General features: G+C 43.6%; 1 protein-coding gene across 7 annotated transcripts in view; it reads left to right on the forward strand.

Moving 5' to 3' along the window:
* The first annotated feature begins 4,044 nt into the window (after positions 1–4,044).
* The window catches only part of ANO5 (anoctamin 5), a 54,964-nt gene continuing 44,152 nt past the window's right edge, over positions 4,045–14,856 (forward strand). For 3 of the 7 annotated variants that reach the window (XM_051777266.1, XM_051777267.1, XM_051777268.1), the window contains exons 1-2: positions 4,045–4,197; positions 13,630–13,674. In XM_051777266.1, the coding sequence (XP_051633226.1) occupies positions 4,137–4,197; positions 13,630–13,674 (106 nt within the window). In that variant the 5' untranslated portion in view covers positions 4,045–4,136. The remainder of the gene's footprint in view (positions 4,198–13,629; positions 13,675–14,856) is intronic. The other 4 variants (XM_051777270.1, XM_051777273.1, XM_051777271.1 and 1 more) reach the window with 3 other exon arrangements.

Here is a 14,856-nt window from a genome sequence, read left to right on the forward strand (position 1 = left end):
CCTGCCTCGTTTATCACTCCCTCCCCTCTCCTAACCCAGCACAGCCTGCTGTGGCAGCCTGATGTGGGCAGAGGCTGACCCCCCTTCACTCACAGTAGCTGTCCTGTGATCTCCCACATCTCAGACGTGTTGAAACTTTAACAGATGTTTTTTTCCTGGGATACAGAAACTATGCTCTGGTGCATTAAAAATAATAAAAAAAAAGCTTGTGATAACTGGATGGTACTTCTGGGTACCATAATGCTGGATTTGGGTACCTAACTTCCATCTAAGTCCCACTTTACCTTTCTCAGGCTGTTTGGTATCAGGCCCTACCTGTGTCTAAACAATTAACCTCTTTCCAAATTACACTATTACTTATAAAGGGCTAATTGAAAGACAGGGAAATACATTAGCTCTTTGACCAAAAAGCTTCAACAGCCTTTAAATCAGTTGACAAAAGCACACTCCTGAAAATATGGGAGGCAACAACATTAATTTCTGGGGCCCATCCCACACATGCTGAAATCTCAGCAAATATCCATGGGGTAGTTGAGCCATCAGAGGAGCAGAAGGAGGCTGAGGAGGCTGGGAAGGAAAGGCTTCCCTTTCACTCCTGTCTCTATTTCAAACTTGTGTTTCATTATTGCTGACTTGTGTTCACAGTCTGATTTGAAAACTTACTAAAACCCTGGAGATATATATATATATATATATTTTAATATATCTATATTAAAAAAAACCCTTTTTAAACAAGAGAAGTGTACACAATACACTTCAATAGCAGAAACCTGGTGCACCTTCTGAGACTGTGATGTGGATATATGACATGCACAGCAGAAGGAATTCTGAAAGGATATGTTATTTGAACAACTTGGGTAGGTCCCCAGGTGGTAAATGAAAAAGCTGTATATGTTAGATTCTCTCCCAGAGGACTGATAAGAGAATGAATTTTTTTTCAGAGCATCTAACTGATAGATACAAAAGACTCCCATTTTCCACATGATTTAAGACTCGAGGTTATCTTTTTAGAGGTGCTTTAATGCCAAAAGGTTTAGACAGTCTTTTAAGTTGACTTTTGAAAGTTGGGATCTCAGGTTGTAAATTAGGAGTTCTTTTGAACAGCTTTGAGGTACCTACCTGAGACAACAATAGGCATAGAGATATCTTTGAAATCTTCTCCTTCAATCCCACTAATTTTGTGTTTAAACAGCAATTTGGTTTTTTTAAAATATGAAGGCCTGTAAATCAGTTCCATGCTTTGGAAAAGGCCCATCAATGGACAGGAAGACTTTATAAGGGTTACAAACTACCCACTCTCCTTTAGCACACACAAAGGATTATGCTTTGCTGCTGAATATACATTTATTCATGAATATGTACATTTATTCACTGCTACCAATTTTTGGTGGTGCTTGCTGCCTTTACCCACAGTCTTCTAGGTATTTTTATTGTTTTTTGGTTTATGTTTACACTGTATTAGAAACAGTGTTAGAACTCCAGACCACTAAATACAGAAATACTATAGCTACTTTATTAATATTTCAGGAATAAAACGGTCCTGCCATTGTGTGGTCCCCAGTCTCCTCCTTTATTTTGGCAGTACCTGTTGTTTGCAGTGATTCATGGAACTGAAAGCCCAGGAATAATAAAAAAAAGGAGCTAAAAAAGGTCAGTCAGTTTAACAGGTTGACATAAGTCATGCATCACCTTATGATTGATCAGCCATGACACTGGAAAGTGGGAGGGAAAAAGGTGTGTGCCCTTTGAAAGAAGTGTGGTCCTAGATCACTTGGGCAAACTGTGAAGCCACCGAGTCAGACAATGGCTGCTTAAACTCTGAATGCATAGGAAAATTCAGTGCTAGGTATTGCACGGAGCTCCTGTGCTCCTCCACAGATCATTCTGGGAGAGCATCGTCCCAACCCTACCACAGGCCACTGTGTAATTTGCACAAAGTCGACATACCATCAGCCTGTGCAATTACAGAGGTCTGTAAAATCTTCTTTGGCATTCTGGCTGAGGTACTTACACAGTTTTAGGTATTGTTGGGTTTGCTGCTGGGTGGAGCTGGGCAGAGGGAGCGTGTAATTAGGAGGCAAAACTGAGCAAAGACCTCTCTGGTTCTTGCTGTTTCTGGCTCTTGTTGAATAGCAAATCTAATTGCATTGCAACTCTAATTGCATATTCCGTGGGCATAAAAGCATTTATCCAAGATATCTAGTGCTATGAGGAAATTAAAGGCTTAGAAAGTGCAGCTTTTAAACTGAACGTTGTGACCTGGTGCACTGTATGCAGTCACAAGCTGTTTGAAGGCATGCTTTGGTACATCAAGCCCTTCCTCTTTGTTCCCACCATCCTGCATCATGATATTAAACCCAAACTAAATATTTTAGGCTTTGGAAAGCAACCAGACACATTTTTAGGTCTTGCTCTCGACTAAAAATACACTTCTTGAAGCAGTAATGCTCCACAAATAAAGGCCTAGTATGAAAACATGCCCAAACTCAACTGATTGACTTGAGTAACTTTTTATTAAGAATTCCTGTAATGAAGCTGCTGTTGTGTTACAGTTGCCCCAGCAACAAAACTCCCCACCAGTTTGGTGCACGAAATGGTTAACTCAGGTAATAAAAGATGAATGTACAAAAAAGTTAATCTGAAAGGCCTGAGATTATATTAGTATACAAAACCATATACTAAATACATGTACTGAACATAGAGAGTGTTGGGAACTGCCTCTGATGATTGAAGGAAGCAATGAGGAGCCAGGGCTGTTTAGCAATGATTTAGATGAGGGATTGAGTCCACCGTCAGCAAATTTTCAGATGACACCAAGTTGGGGGGGAGTGTGGATCAGCTGGAAGGCAGGAGGGCTCTGCAGAGGGACCTGGACAGGCTGGAAAGTTGGGCTGATTCCAAGGGGATGAGGTTCAACCAGGCCAAGGGCCGGGTCCTCCACTTTGGCCACAACAATCCCAGGCAGGGCTACAGGCTGGGGACAGAGTGGCTGGAGAGCAGCCTGGAGGCAGGAAGGGACCTGGGAGTTTGGATTGACAGAAAGCTGAACATGAGCCAGAGTGTGCCCAGGTGGCCAAGAAGGCCAATGGATCCCGGCCTGGATCAGGAACAGGGTGGCAGCAGGAGCAGGGAAGTGATTCCTGCCCTGGACTCAGCACTGGTGAGGCCACCCCTGGAGTGCTGTGTCCAGTTCTGGCCCCTCAGCTCAGGAAGGACATGGAGGGGCTGGAGCAGGTCCAGAGAAGAGCAACGAGGCTGGTGAAGGGACTCAAACACAAGTCCTATGAGGAGAGGCTGAGGGAGCTGGGGCTGTTCAGCCTGGAGAAGAGGAGGCTCAGGGGAGACCTCCTCACTCTCTGCAACTCCCTGACAGGAGGGTGTAGGCAGGTGGGGTCTCTTCTCCCAGGCAGCGATCAGTAAGACAAGAGGTCAAGGTCTTAAGCTGTGCCAGGGGAGGTTAGGTTACATATTAGGAAGAAATTCTTTACAGAGAGGGTAATCAGGCATTGGAATGAGCTGCCCAGGGAAGGGGTGGATTCTCCTTCCCTGGAGGTTTTTAAGATGAGACTGGATGTGGCATCAGTGCCATGGGCTGGGAACCACGGCGGGGTTGGATCAAGGGCTGGACTTGATCTCAGGGGTCCCTTCCAACCCGGCTGATTCTATGATTCTATGAAGTACAGCTGCAGGAGCAGCTGTCAACGGAGCCTCAAGGGTTAAATTTCTTCCTGGTAGCTTTTACGGGGCTGTGTTTTGCCTCTGTGATGATAACGCCGTTGATAACAGAGGGATGCTTTAGACAGTGACGAGCACAGCGCGCCTGTTCTGCTCCTGGCGGGGGGCGCACCAGACGCTGGGAAGGGACAGGAGCCGAGCCCACACCACGTATATAAACACCACTCTCAGGCACACGGTCTGATTTTTGGGGGTTTGTTCCGTGCGGGGCCAGCACCTCCCCGGTCTTTCCGACCCTCCTGCGAGGCCCGGCCCCTCAGGAGCCGCCGGCCGGGGCTGCTCCCCCGCTCCCGCCCGGCCCCGCTCCGCCCCCGGGCAGTGCGCATGTATTGAGCGGCCCGGCCTGAGTCACCCCCTCCGCTCCTCGGCCGCTCCCGGCGAGGGCAGGAAAGGCGGCCACCATGAACCGCTTGGGCAAGAGAGGCAATGAGACCCTCATCGAGATGTCGCTGTCGGCGGACGGTGAGCGCGGGGAGCGAGGGGGTCGCTGCTCGGTCCCTCCTCTGCCCCCCGGGCAGGGCAGGGCAGGGCAGGGCAGGGCTGAGCTTCCTGCCCGCGGGTGACTCGGGGCCGCGGAGCCGTCGCGGGTGGGAGGCGGCGGGGCCGAGCGGGGCGTGGGGGATTTGGGGCGCTCTGGTTCCTCCCCGGGGCCTGCAGGCCGGCGTCTGTGAGGTGGGGCTGGTCCCGGGGGATTCCTGGCCCCTCCTGCCTCGGGTTTTGATCCTCCGGCTTCCACTGAGCGCAGCAGAGCCACTTTTCCATGAGCCTGATCAAAGTATGATTAGATCTTTATAAACCCCAGGTAAGCCTTGAAAGCAAAGGTTCTTACATCATCATCCTCCCCAGATGAGAACCCCCTTGATTTTCATCCTAAAGCAAGCTGCAAATGCACAAGTCCCTCTGCCTGACGGCAAACTTTTATCCTCCCCGGAGGCACCAGCTGGGATGAGGTGCCGGCTCCCAGGAGCTGAGGTTGCCATTACAGGAAGGTTCAGAGCAGGCTGAGTCACCCCTCTCTTGGAAGGTGGGAGAGGTGGGAGCAGCCCCTCTGCCCTGCCACCCCATCCCAGATGTGCTGGTGCCCCTCAGCTTTGGGTGAGGCCCCTGCAGCAGTGGCAGCTGGGCACTGGGGTTTGTGTCACGGCCTGACTTCTTCTGCAATAGCCAGGTTACAGTTTCCACTTCATGTCGGCATGGTATGTCATTACTTATAATAAATGTGGTCATATTAATGATTTTGTAAAATAACATGACGCAAGTGCGTATTTATCAGCACCTCACCTGGCAACGTGAATCAACAGTGAGATGTAAGAGAGCATGTTGATGCTTTCAGCATGGGACTGTGGTTATTTAAAAACAAAATAAAAATGCTGACCTGGGAAAAATTTCTTTTTTGGGGAATAATGCTTTGCCATCAGTCCTAGAAGTGAAGATCTTAAAGCAGGAAGGAACTCGAGTGTTGGCTTCTTGGGTCATGTGTTCTTCCTCAAAGCTCAGTTATGCTGTCTGTTTTAGCATAACGTATAATGCCATAATATATGTTAATGCCCCCCCAGCACTAGTGTCAGATCGTGATTTTTCTAAGTATTTGACAGTCTTGTTTCAGAGAGATACGATGGCAGGCACTGACTGTGAAAATTACCCAGAAGAAGCTCTTAGCAGTGCCAGCAAGGAGCGGTGCCCAGCTGCGGGGAGGCAGGCGTCCACAGCAAGTGTCAGACGAAGGCTGGCCCTCTCTGGGAAAGCCTGGTGGAGCTGGCAGGCTTCTTAGGAACTGGAGCAGATGGGTGTTACAGCCTCTTGGCCAGCAATGCTATTCCAAAGGGGATGTGGGGAGGCCTGAGTCACTGCCCATCCCGCTGCCTGTGAGCAGTGAAAAGTGCTAGAACTGAACTGCTCTAACCAGGGGTTGTTCTTCTGAAGTGGCTTGAGACTAAAAAATATTTACAGAGCACACAAAATATTCCCATTTAGGGAATGACTCTGTGAAGTCAGGTTTGTAAACACAGTATTCAGTTTTCCCGTGAGTGCCTTGTGGGTTTTTTCTAGTCATGAATATTGAATATAAGGAGATTTGAGGAGTTTCAGTGAACAAGGATGGTTAAGGAGGATTTACCATACAGTAGCACATAACAGTCCAGACAAAATCTTGTAACAGTTCAATTAATTTTTTTTTAACTAACCACTTTTCTAAAACAGAAACAAATTGAATATGAGTAGTCTTTTTAAAGTTTATGTAAATTTGTTGCCCAAAAATCTCTCAAGGTTAAAAAAAATAAAATCTTCCTTAAATTATGTCTCAGAAAACTTAACAGTATGCATGTACTGCCAGCAGAACTTCTTGTAGATCTAAACATCTGTTTTGTGCCTTTAAGGAAAAGCCTCCTAAGGCTGTACATGTCTAATGTGCATAAGAGGGCCCATGTGAGTCAGTAGGAATAAGGCAGAAGAGAAGACATCTGCTACTTATTTTCCTTTCCATGTTTGTATTTGGATAGTGTGTGTGTATTTCATTCTGGTTTACTACTGCTTTTCATTAAACTTGAATGCTGGTAGACAGGTTGTGGGGATGAAAAACTTTCTGCTGCTGGTACACAGTTTAACTTGCAGAGTCTGTGTTCAGAGCCTGTGTGCCACAAATCCTACCTGGAAGGAAGTTTTCTGGCTTCCTGCTGAATTAAATCTGCGTGAGGTAACAACTTCCACTTCTGTGTGTGTGATTTTGCATTCTGTTAGAAGATGTGTGTCATTTACCTCGAATATTAAACTCCAAGAAAACTGAACTTGTGAAATTGGAATGTAAATATCAGAGGAAGAAGACCACACTATATTGCTAGGAATATTTATGTCTTTGTTGCCTTTCAGTGTTTTTTTTTTTTCCCCCAGCACTTTAATGCTACAGTAACTGTGTTGTGGGATATATCCCAAGACTGTGGATCTTCTGGAAACTTGCAGTTGGCTCCATGCCATGATTTGAAATATGCTGCCTTTATACACATGGCTCCTCTTCAGAAACTTCCAGGAGTCTGGTTTGAACTTGAAACACTCTAAGCCATATAAATTCAAATGCTCACTTAGTTTGGTTGTCATCTTGCTTGTGTTTCCTCTGAGAAAGGTGGAAAAACATCAGGAAAAGCCTATGGTATGACTTGCAAACAGCGCTTGTGCCAGTGTCTTGGCATCTTGTAATGCCTCAACATTCAGGGCCAAATACTGCTGTCATTTAACAGCTGATGATACTTCACTTATTTGATCAGAATTATTATGATTCATACTAATAACATAAAATACAGGCCTGTGTTCTAAACTACATCTGTCTCTAATTACTGGCGCAATGTATGGAGTAATTTCTGATCTATTTGTGGAAACGCTGAACGGGATATCGTGTTCCCACAGGGCTAAACCAAGGGGTTTGTTAATGGGAAGGCTGTTGGAAAGATTATTCCTAGGTAAGGAAATAAAAGCTCCAAGAAATTTATACATAGTTCAGAATATAAAAGGCAGGGGATAAAATACTCTTAGACCAACCAATGTGTAGTTTCTGAGTGGAATTTCTTTGCTGGCTGCTGTGAGTCACTGTGGGGGCACAGCGTAAATACAGGTTGGTTATTGGAAGGTAAACCTCCTTGTAGCAGAAAACTCCTGTCTGTAGTAGGAAGACTTGCTTTTGGGAACTGATCCCAACAGCTTACATCACATCATTGTATGGTGCTTTTAATGAGGAAATGAGAATATCAAGCCCATTCCACTGCAGCTGTTAAGTATGGACTTTTCTCCAAAGGTTATGTTAGTTTAAAAAGAAAAAAAAAGAAAAATTGCTCTTGGAAAACACTTATTTTAGGTGAGAACCCTGCATATGAGCTTAAACTCACTCCCTGTAGCCTGGTGAGCAGCAAAGGAGGGATTAAGTCCCCCACATGCCATCTAAACCCAGTAGCAATTGGGTTGTTTAGGCCACACTTTGGGAAGCTGGGAAATACAGCTGGATTCATAGAATCATTAAGGTTGGAAAAGACCTCTCAGATCCCTTGGGTGCAGAACTGAGTGATAGTCCTGCCATCACAGGTGAAAGTGTTTTAGCCTCTATGTAATAAGGGGTCCACAACTTCAACTTCTTGCTCAGAAAAAAAGAGAAAAATCATCTGTACCTGTCTCTCCCTCATAACAGTTCCTGGAGGAATGCTTGGTTCCACCTGGGGCCAGACGTTCTGGGCTGTGAATGCCAAATGAATGCCAAGAAAGCCACCAAAATCCCTTCTGGTGTAAGGCAAAGTGATGTTCTCTCAATGTTTCCCTCTCCATCAGTTTGCAATTAAGGTACTGCCTGGTGTACTGTGCTACTCTGAGGCGTTCCCTACACAAATAAAAATAACTACTATAAAAAAGGATGTGCACTTTAACCTCTATGTACAAAGGCTTAATAATTACTGTGATAAAAGCAATCACTAGGATAAGATATCAGGGCACTACTGAAAAGGTGCTTTTAAAATTATGCTGAGAACTGTTGGCAGATAATTTGTAAAAAAAAAAAAAAATCTCAAACAGCCAACCCATTAAACCCAGTACCGTTGTCTTCATGTTTAGTATTTGTAAACTAATGAGTTGCATGTGCAGGTGGAGGAGATTTACAGTCATCCGACATAAACGTGTAATTAGGAAGGTGATGTAAAAATGTGGTCAGATGTTAACAGGCAGGGTAATAATGCAGTGAACTTTTCCACAGGTTTATTATTGTGATCTGGGGATGGAAGCAAAGAGCAGTGTGATTACTGGGTTGTGTTTTGTTATCTAGCAGTTATTTCATTATATTTGGTGATAGCTTTTCACAAGCGTGTGTGTGTAAATGCACGGAGGGCAAGGAAGATCTAGGGATAGTTCTTGCAATTATAACATAATTGTGGAAGGATTTTGAGGTGTTTGCTGTGTACCAAAGCTGAATAGCATGTCAGGAATTATTTATAGGTTAAACATTGTGTGATGGCACACCATGTAACATTGTGTATTTGCTGGAACAATTAGTACATTTTGTGTAACATTAAACGTTGTGTTTGGGAGGAGCTGATTCTAGTCTGGGACTTGGCTACTTGGATTACACTATAGAGATTTGTGTTATTCATTGAAACCTGTGGCTGTTAAAGCTGTGGTGTTCTTGTCTCCATTCTCAATGAGGTAGTGAAGTTCCAAACACGTTTTTTTAGGAAGCGAGTATATCTTTTTGTGAAGTACAGTCTTATAACTGGAAATCCCAAGTGATTCTCTTCTTTACCCAGCTCCCAAGGGTAAATATGAAATTTAAGGCCTTTGGCAAAGTAGCAGAACCCCAGCAAGCCATGTGGGCAGGGCTTGTGATGCACATGGTTGGCCTTTCATTTTCTGCACTAGCCCTAAATTAGAGAGGGTCCTGTGGTTTGTTATTCAAAGTTTTCCTAACTGTTGGGTAGGAAATCAGAAAGCCTGTGTTTCTGCAATTTATAGTATGCTAGAATATACCATGCTAACAAGTAATAGCTAGCAGATGTGGGTTTGAGGCCACTGGTGGTTGGATGCCTTTACCTACTTCAGTTCTGTTAATTGACTGGTGCTCACATAAAAAACTCCAAGTGATGGAAGCCCTGGTCCATTGCCCTGCTCATTTTCTTGACTGATAGGAACTGTTCCTCTCTGGGATCAGTTTAGGAATTCCAGAGTTACTCCATTGTCTTTAAAGTAATTTGGACAAAAACACTAATTCTTCCAATTCTTGCATTTGTTTATAAAGGGTCTTCCTATGCTGGTGTATTTTTATGTTGTTTATTGTGAGAAAATGAGATACACGGTGGATATACTAGCAAAATTCTCAATGATGCATTTCATTAGAAGCATAATCAGAAGTATTGAATGAGGTAGAGCATAAGGACCAGAAGGAACAAAAATTTGGAGATTAAATTGGCCATCTGAAGCTAAATGTCTGGATAACATGAAGCTGAGGAATACTGTCTGGTGTTTTACCACCCTGCTCTGCTGAGGTTTGTTTGTCATCCTAGTCCCCCTTACTTGCATGCATATAAATGCTGCAGAGTTTAAAAATACCTGGCTTTATCCAGCTATCTCTAGTCTGGGCTTTCTTTTATTAACTGCATTTGAACCTGTTAATCAGTTTACATGTGTCATTCTGCAGAATGACCTTAAAGGTCTGGGTGCTTTAAGTCTTTTCTATGCTGGTGCATAAAATATGGTAATGGTTGTTGCCTTAGCTGCAGTAAATGCCAGTTTAAGATCTGTGTTACAACACTGTGCTTGTGCTTTTTTTGCTAAAACCAGCTTTACTCAACTTCTTTTTTTTTTTTTTTCCCTTTTTTGTTATCCTGCTGCCTTTCAATCAGAAGGGGAGGTGGTTTATTGTGGTCCTTTAAAAGAGAAGCAGCCGAGGGTAAACGTGGAGTTCTGATTTAAAATACCCAATTACTATACTGGAGACTAGGACTAAGACTTCGTGTCTTTTCCAAGTGCTAAATGAGATTTTCTTATTGATAGGAACAGATTTCCCCTGTATAAAAGACTTCTTTTTCTTTTTCTTCTGATGCATTGATAAATGCCTGTTTTCTGGAAAGTGCTTGTTTAATAATAAAGCACATACAGAAAATTTATATGTCCATGATGCAGCCTATGCTTGAATGCAATCTTCTTTTTTTTTTTAAGGGACTAATAAAATTCTTTTAAAATGTTCGCAGTAAACTTTCTTGGATTCACTGAGAATGTTTTCATTGTCAAGAAATAGTTTTGACTTTTTAGTAGCATTTCTGCATGTGCATAAACCACCACTTCAGACATCATTTTTACATGGAACTTCTGGCTCATCAGTGAAGTTATTACTCTTCAGGCAATACCATGTGAAGTAAAACCCTATTTTCCTTGCTCAGGAGCCAGCAAGGTGGGTCTCCAGTTCCCCATGGCAGCTCAGCCATCCAGCTCTGGGAGGATATGATCACTATGCAGCATAAGTTTAGTTAATAAGTCATTTTGAAGGTGTTTTTTGTAGATATGGAAGCACTTGGCAGTACTGATTATGGTGCTTGCTTGGAATGAGTGACCTTTTTCTGGAGAAGTCTTTGTTCAGTACATGTTTTTATTAGTGATGCAATGCTGAATCAGACCCTTATCAAAGATGGAAATGAGATGGAGTAGATCCCACTGCAGCAGTAATCCCATGGTGATTGTTTGGGAGCAAAGGACACAGTACTATAAATAGCACATTGACTTAGTGATAAATAAGCATGTTTTAAATTGATTTTTCCTTTCTGTCAGCCAGGCCAGGTGATTGAATAATGGCAGGGGTTTATTCAGATGGTGACATCTGAATAAACATTCAAGACATCTAGGAATAAAATTATTTTTCATTGCTTGTTAAGGATGAGTATTGGGAATTTTCTTCATGGTACAGAGTAGCTACCTCATAACAGCTGCAATGTAAGTTTCAGGATTTGTTAGGGTTTTGGTTGGTTTATCTGTTTGTTTTTCATTTTACCTGGACTGTCAACATTTTGCTCTAGGGATATGTTTGCTTGTAAACTAATATGCCACAGGTGTCAGACATGTGCAGAACAGTGTCAAAGCTCTGAGAACTCTTTTGACCTCCTTGGTTTTGTTGGCTGAAAAGGATGCTGTTACTGTGGCTAAGAAAAATAGTGGAAATAAATGAAAGCAGTATTTTGGAAACAGTACTGAAAGTAGGAGCAGGACATCTGTAATAGTGTCTTACTGCTGCTGAACAATGCAGTTTATGAGTGCCTGCCTGAGAATCCTGTCTCTGACTTTGCCTTTAGAGTAAGACCTCTATCAGAGGTCTTATGTGTGCAAATGCAGATGATTTTCTAGTTTTAGTAGCAAAAGGAAAATTTTGATCCTTAAAAATATCTATTCAGCTGCCACTTGGTTTTAGACGCATCTAATCCGTAAACGTCTTTACTGGTAGGAGCACATCTGTCGAGAGCTCTGCTTGGTGCACATGAATCAGGGTGATAGAAGTTGGAGGAAAGGAAAACTTAAGAGCCTTCCCTTGCTCTTTTTTCCTGAGGCCCAGTCTGAGCTGTGCCATGCTGCAGTATCTACACACCAGCTGCAGTGGGCCCAGCTGTACCTCCAGTGCAGCAGCATCAGCCAAGCTTTTTAATTTGAGATCACCCAGCAGACCTTACTGAGGGATGCTGAAGTAACAAGGATTGTCATCTTCCAGAGAGATTGCTGATTAGGTACAGTTAAAGGGGCTACAGCATCTGTGGTCAGATGTGGTCAGACTGTCCTAGTAATTAAAAAGGACTTTTTCATTGGCTTTCAAGGACAAGCAGCACAGTCCAACCACGCCTGTATTGCTAAAATCTCTTCTTCCCATAGCAGGGTAGACTTCTCCTTGGTGTTTTGGAGACCAGAACCTGGCCTGTAGTGTCCTCCAGAGTGTTTGTGCTCTATCTGCCAGAGTCCTAGAAGCTGAAACCACTGCTCAAAAAGTGCACTAAAGGTTGTGTGAGAAGTCCCATGGTCTGGGGCCTTTTGCTTGCCTAGTTCAGGCACCACTGTTGTGCCCAGGACGTGGCCTGTGACAGGCTGCATTTCTCCTGCAGAATGTGCAGCTCATTTTTTGGTGCCCCTCACCTTGCTGCAGCTATCAGAAAAATAGGGGGCTATGGGAGGCATTGTTTTACAATGGCATTGTTCCTTTTTTTGCAACAGCATTGAACACATGCACTTTTGTCTTTTCCTAAATTATCAGTTTTGCCCTGTAGAAAACCAAATTTAAACTACTGTAGAATGACTAATCATTTCATTGCACAAAAAGCCATTTTTCATGCTTGTTGCAGAAATCGTGAGATTGCACTGATAAAAGTACCTTTTTTTTGTGGGTAAACTCCTTATGTTTTAAGAGGTGAAATCAGTCTTGATTATATTCTTCAGTCTTCAGTGCTGAATGTTGATTTCTGTTTTGAATTACTGTTGTTCTGCTCGTTCAGGTCTGTAATTGAAGTGGAAATGGTCTGTAATTCTTAGGGGTGGCACGCCAGAAGTTTCTAAGTAGGTTTGCCCTGTGGCTGGGTGTAGTTTGGGACAGCATATGTTAATACTGCAGAATTACAGGCCATGTGAAGCTTGCTTATTTCCAGTAACGTCCAAACTCCCAAGGCACACGTCTTTAGGAAGTTGCAAATAGCTGAGTGAAGAACTGTAAGGCTGTGGAAGGCAACAGTTACATTGGGAAAGAGGCATTTCTTTCAGCTAGGACATGGACATGCCCGTGAAGGCCAGTGGTTTGAACAAACACTAAAATCATAAATGTCTGAAACAGTTTTAGTGAGTTTTGATGGTCATAGAGTTGGTCTGGAGTTAATTTTGAACAAAATAAACTTCAAGAGGTGACTGCAATTTGTACAAAAGCATTTTGTAATTAGGTTTACTAACTGTCTTTGTTTGTTGTTCTCAGCGTGCAGACATTTGTAGAATCTGTTTATGTGCATAAAAGCATGTAGTGTTGAGGAACAAGGACATACCCTTAAATATAGTATTTTTACTGGAATGTTATTGTTTTACTCCCATCTTTAGATAAGAACTTGTAATTTTGTGAAGAATTTTAGAGGCATTTTCTTGGCTGGCAGAAACTATTATGTCCTACCTGCTGCTGATAGGGAAAGAGCCATCCTTTTTTGTGTTGCTGAATAAGGTGCCTGGACAAAAAGGTGAATGTTGGTGTTCCAAGAGGAGCCTGCTCCATACCTTCTGTCTAGCTCATAGTCTCTGGCGTCCAGGGCTTATTCTTTTGTTGGATATAGTGGCTGTTGTAAAGGATAGAGGAGAATTATGAAATGGGTTCATATTAAAAGTGAATTTTACTTCTGGTTCTTACTGAAGTGTTTTTTCCTTTTCAAGATGACATTGCGATTCTCACCAAGTTCCAGCCATCACAGTCAGAAGGTATTGTACTAACCCATGTTACACCTTCCTCCCTTTTGTCTGTGTCCTCTGTCCCTTTTGTTTTCTGCTGGGAGCCTCTTGGAAATCAGACTTCAGTTAATATGAGTCCTTGATATCCCCTATGGGCCAGGCCTTTTGCAGTGTGATTTGTAAGTCAATTGTTGGCTATCTGTGGGCAGCTCTCCTGGTTAAGAACTAACTGGGCATTTCTATTCCTGGTGCTTGTTGTGGTTCTGGGATGTGGCTCCTTTACACCTTCCTACATGACTTGGACGTGCATTGCTTGTGCTGCTCTTGTTCAGGAATCTGTTCATGTATTTTTTCAAGGAGGCAACATATTACGTATGTCGTACTTCTCAGTTCATGTATGTTTTGCATTTTCTTTTTACCTTCTTTTGTGCTGCTCTAGGGTTATTCAGGTTTATTCACGTGGGTCTGTACCAGGGTGAATTTATGCTGATACTTTTGGTCTGTGTTTGGCCCTGCCACCTGTGAAAGCTTTGCTCTTTCCTTGCCAAGTTATGGGAAAAGAAGCCCTGATAAACGGGAAAGTTGTCCTTGAAGAGAGCTTCTTGTATAAACTGCTTTAATTGGTATTCTGTGATTGGCCAGTTGTCCTCCAAGGTCACTTGAAGGAGAGTTTGAGGAGGAGGATGAGGAAGGCTCAGCCCCAGACTCAATTAAGAAAGACCCCAAAACGTTCTGCGCGTGCGTGAGGGGATTTCCCAAGTTCTCCCGCGTGCGCTGAGGAGATGCACTGACATAACTGGGAGGTGGGACTGAGGGCCTCGGGCTGGGTGGTGCTGGCCACACCTGGGGGGTGGTGGCCACTCAATTAATTGTATAAAAAGCAGACAGTGCTTTCTTGGGGGGAGTTAACTTCACACCAAGGACAACGTTGCCTTTTGGCGGGGACGCCTGCCAGACTGTGAACTTACCGACTCTCTGAGGGTGCAGCTTCTGCTATGGGTAATTACAGGCATGCTAGGTTGGTAGGATAACTTTATGGGCAACAGCTGGGTAACTGGGGGGGGGAGGGTGTCATGCTGGGGGCTTATTTCTCTCCTCCTTCCTCCCTTTTGGGTTTGTTTGTTTTGTTGGCCACCTCTTGGTAATAAATATTGGTTTTTGTTAAGCTTTTAACGGTGTCATGGTTTCAAGTTTCAGTTTGTCTCAGACCCC

This window comes from Manacus candei, unplaced genomic scaffold (genome assembly GCF_025592945.1).
Source record: "Manacus candei isolate 608988 ecotype Guabito, Panama unplaced genomic scaffold, ASM2559294v1 h1tg000009l, whole genome shotgun sequence".
Lineage (NCBI taxonomy): Eukaryota > Metazoa > Chordata > Aves > Passeriformes > Pipridae > Manacus > Manacus candei.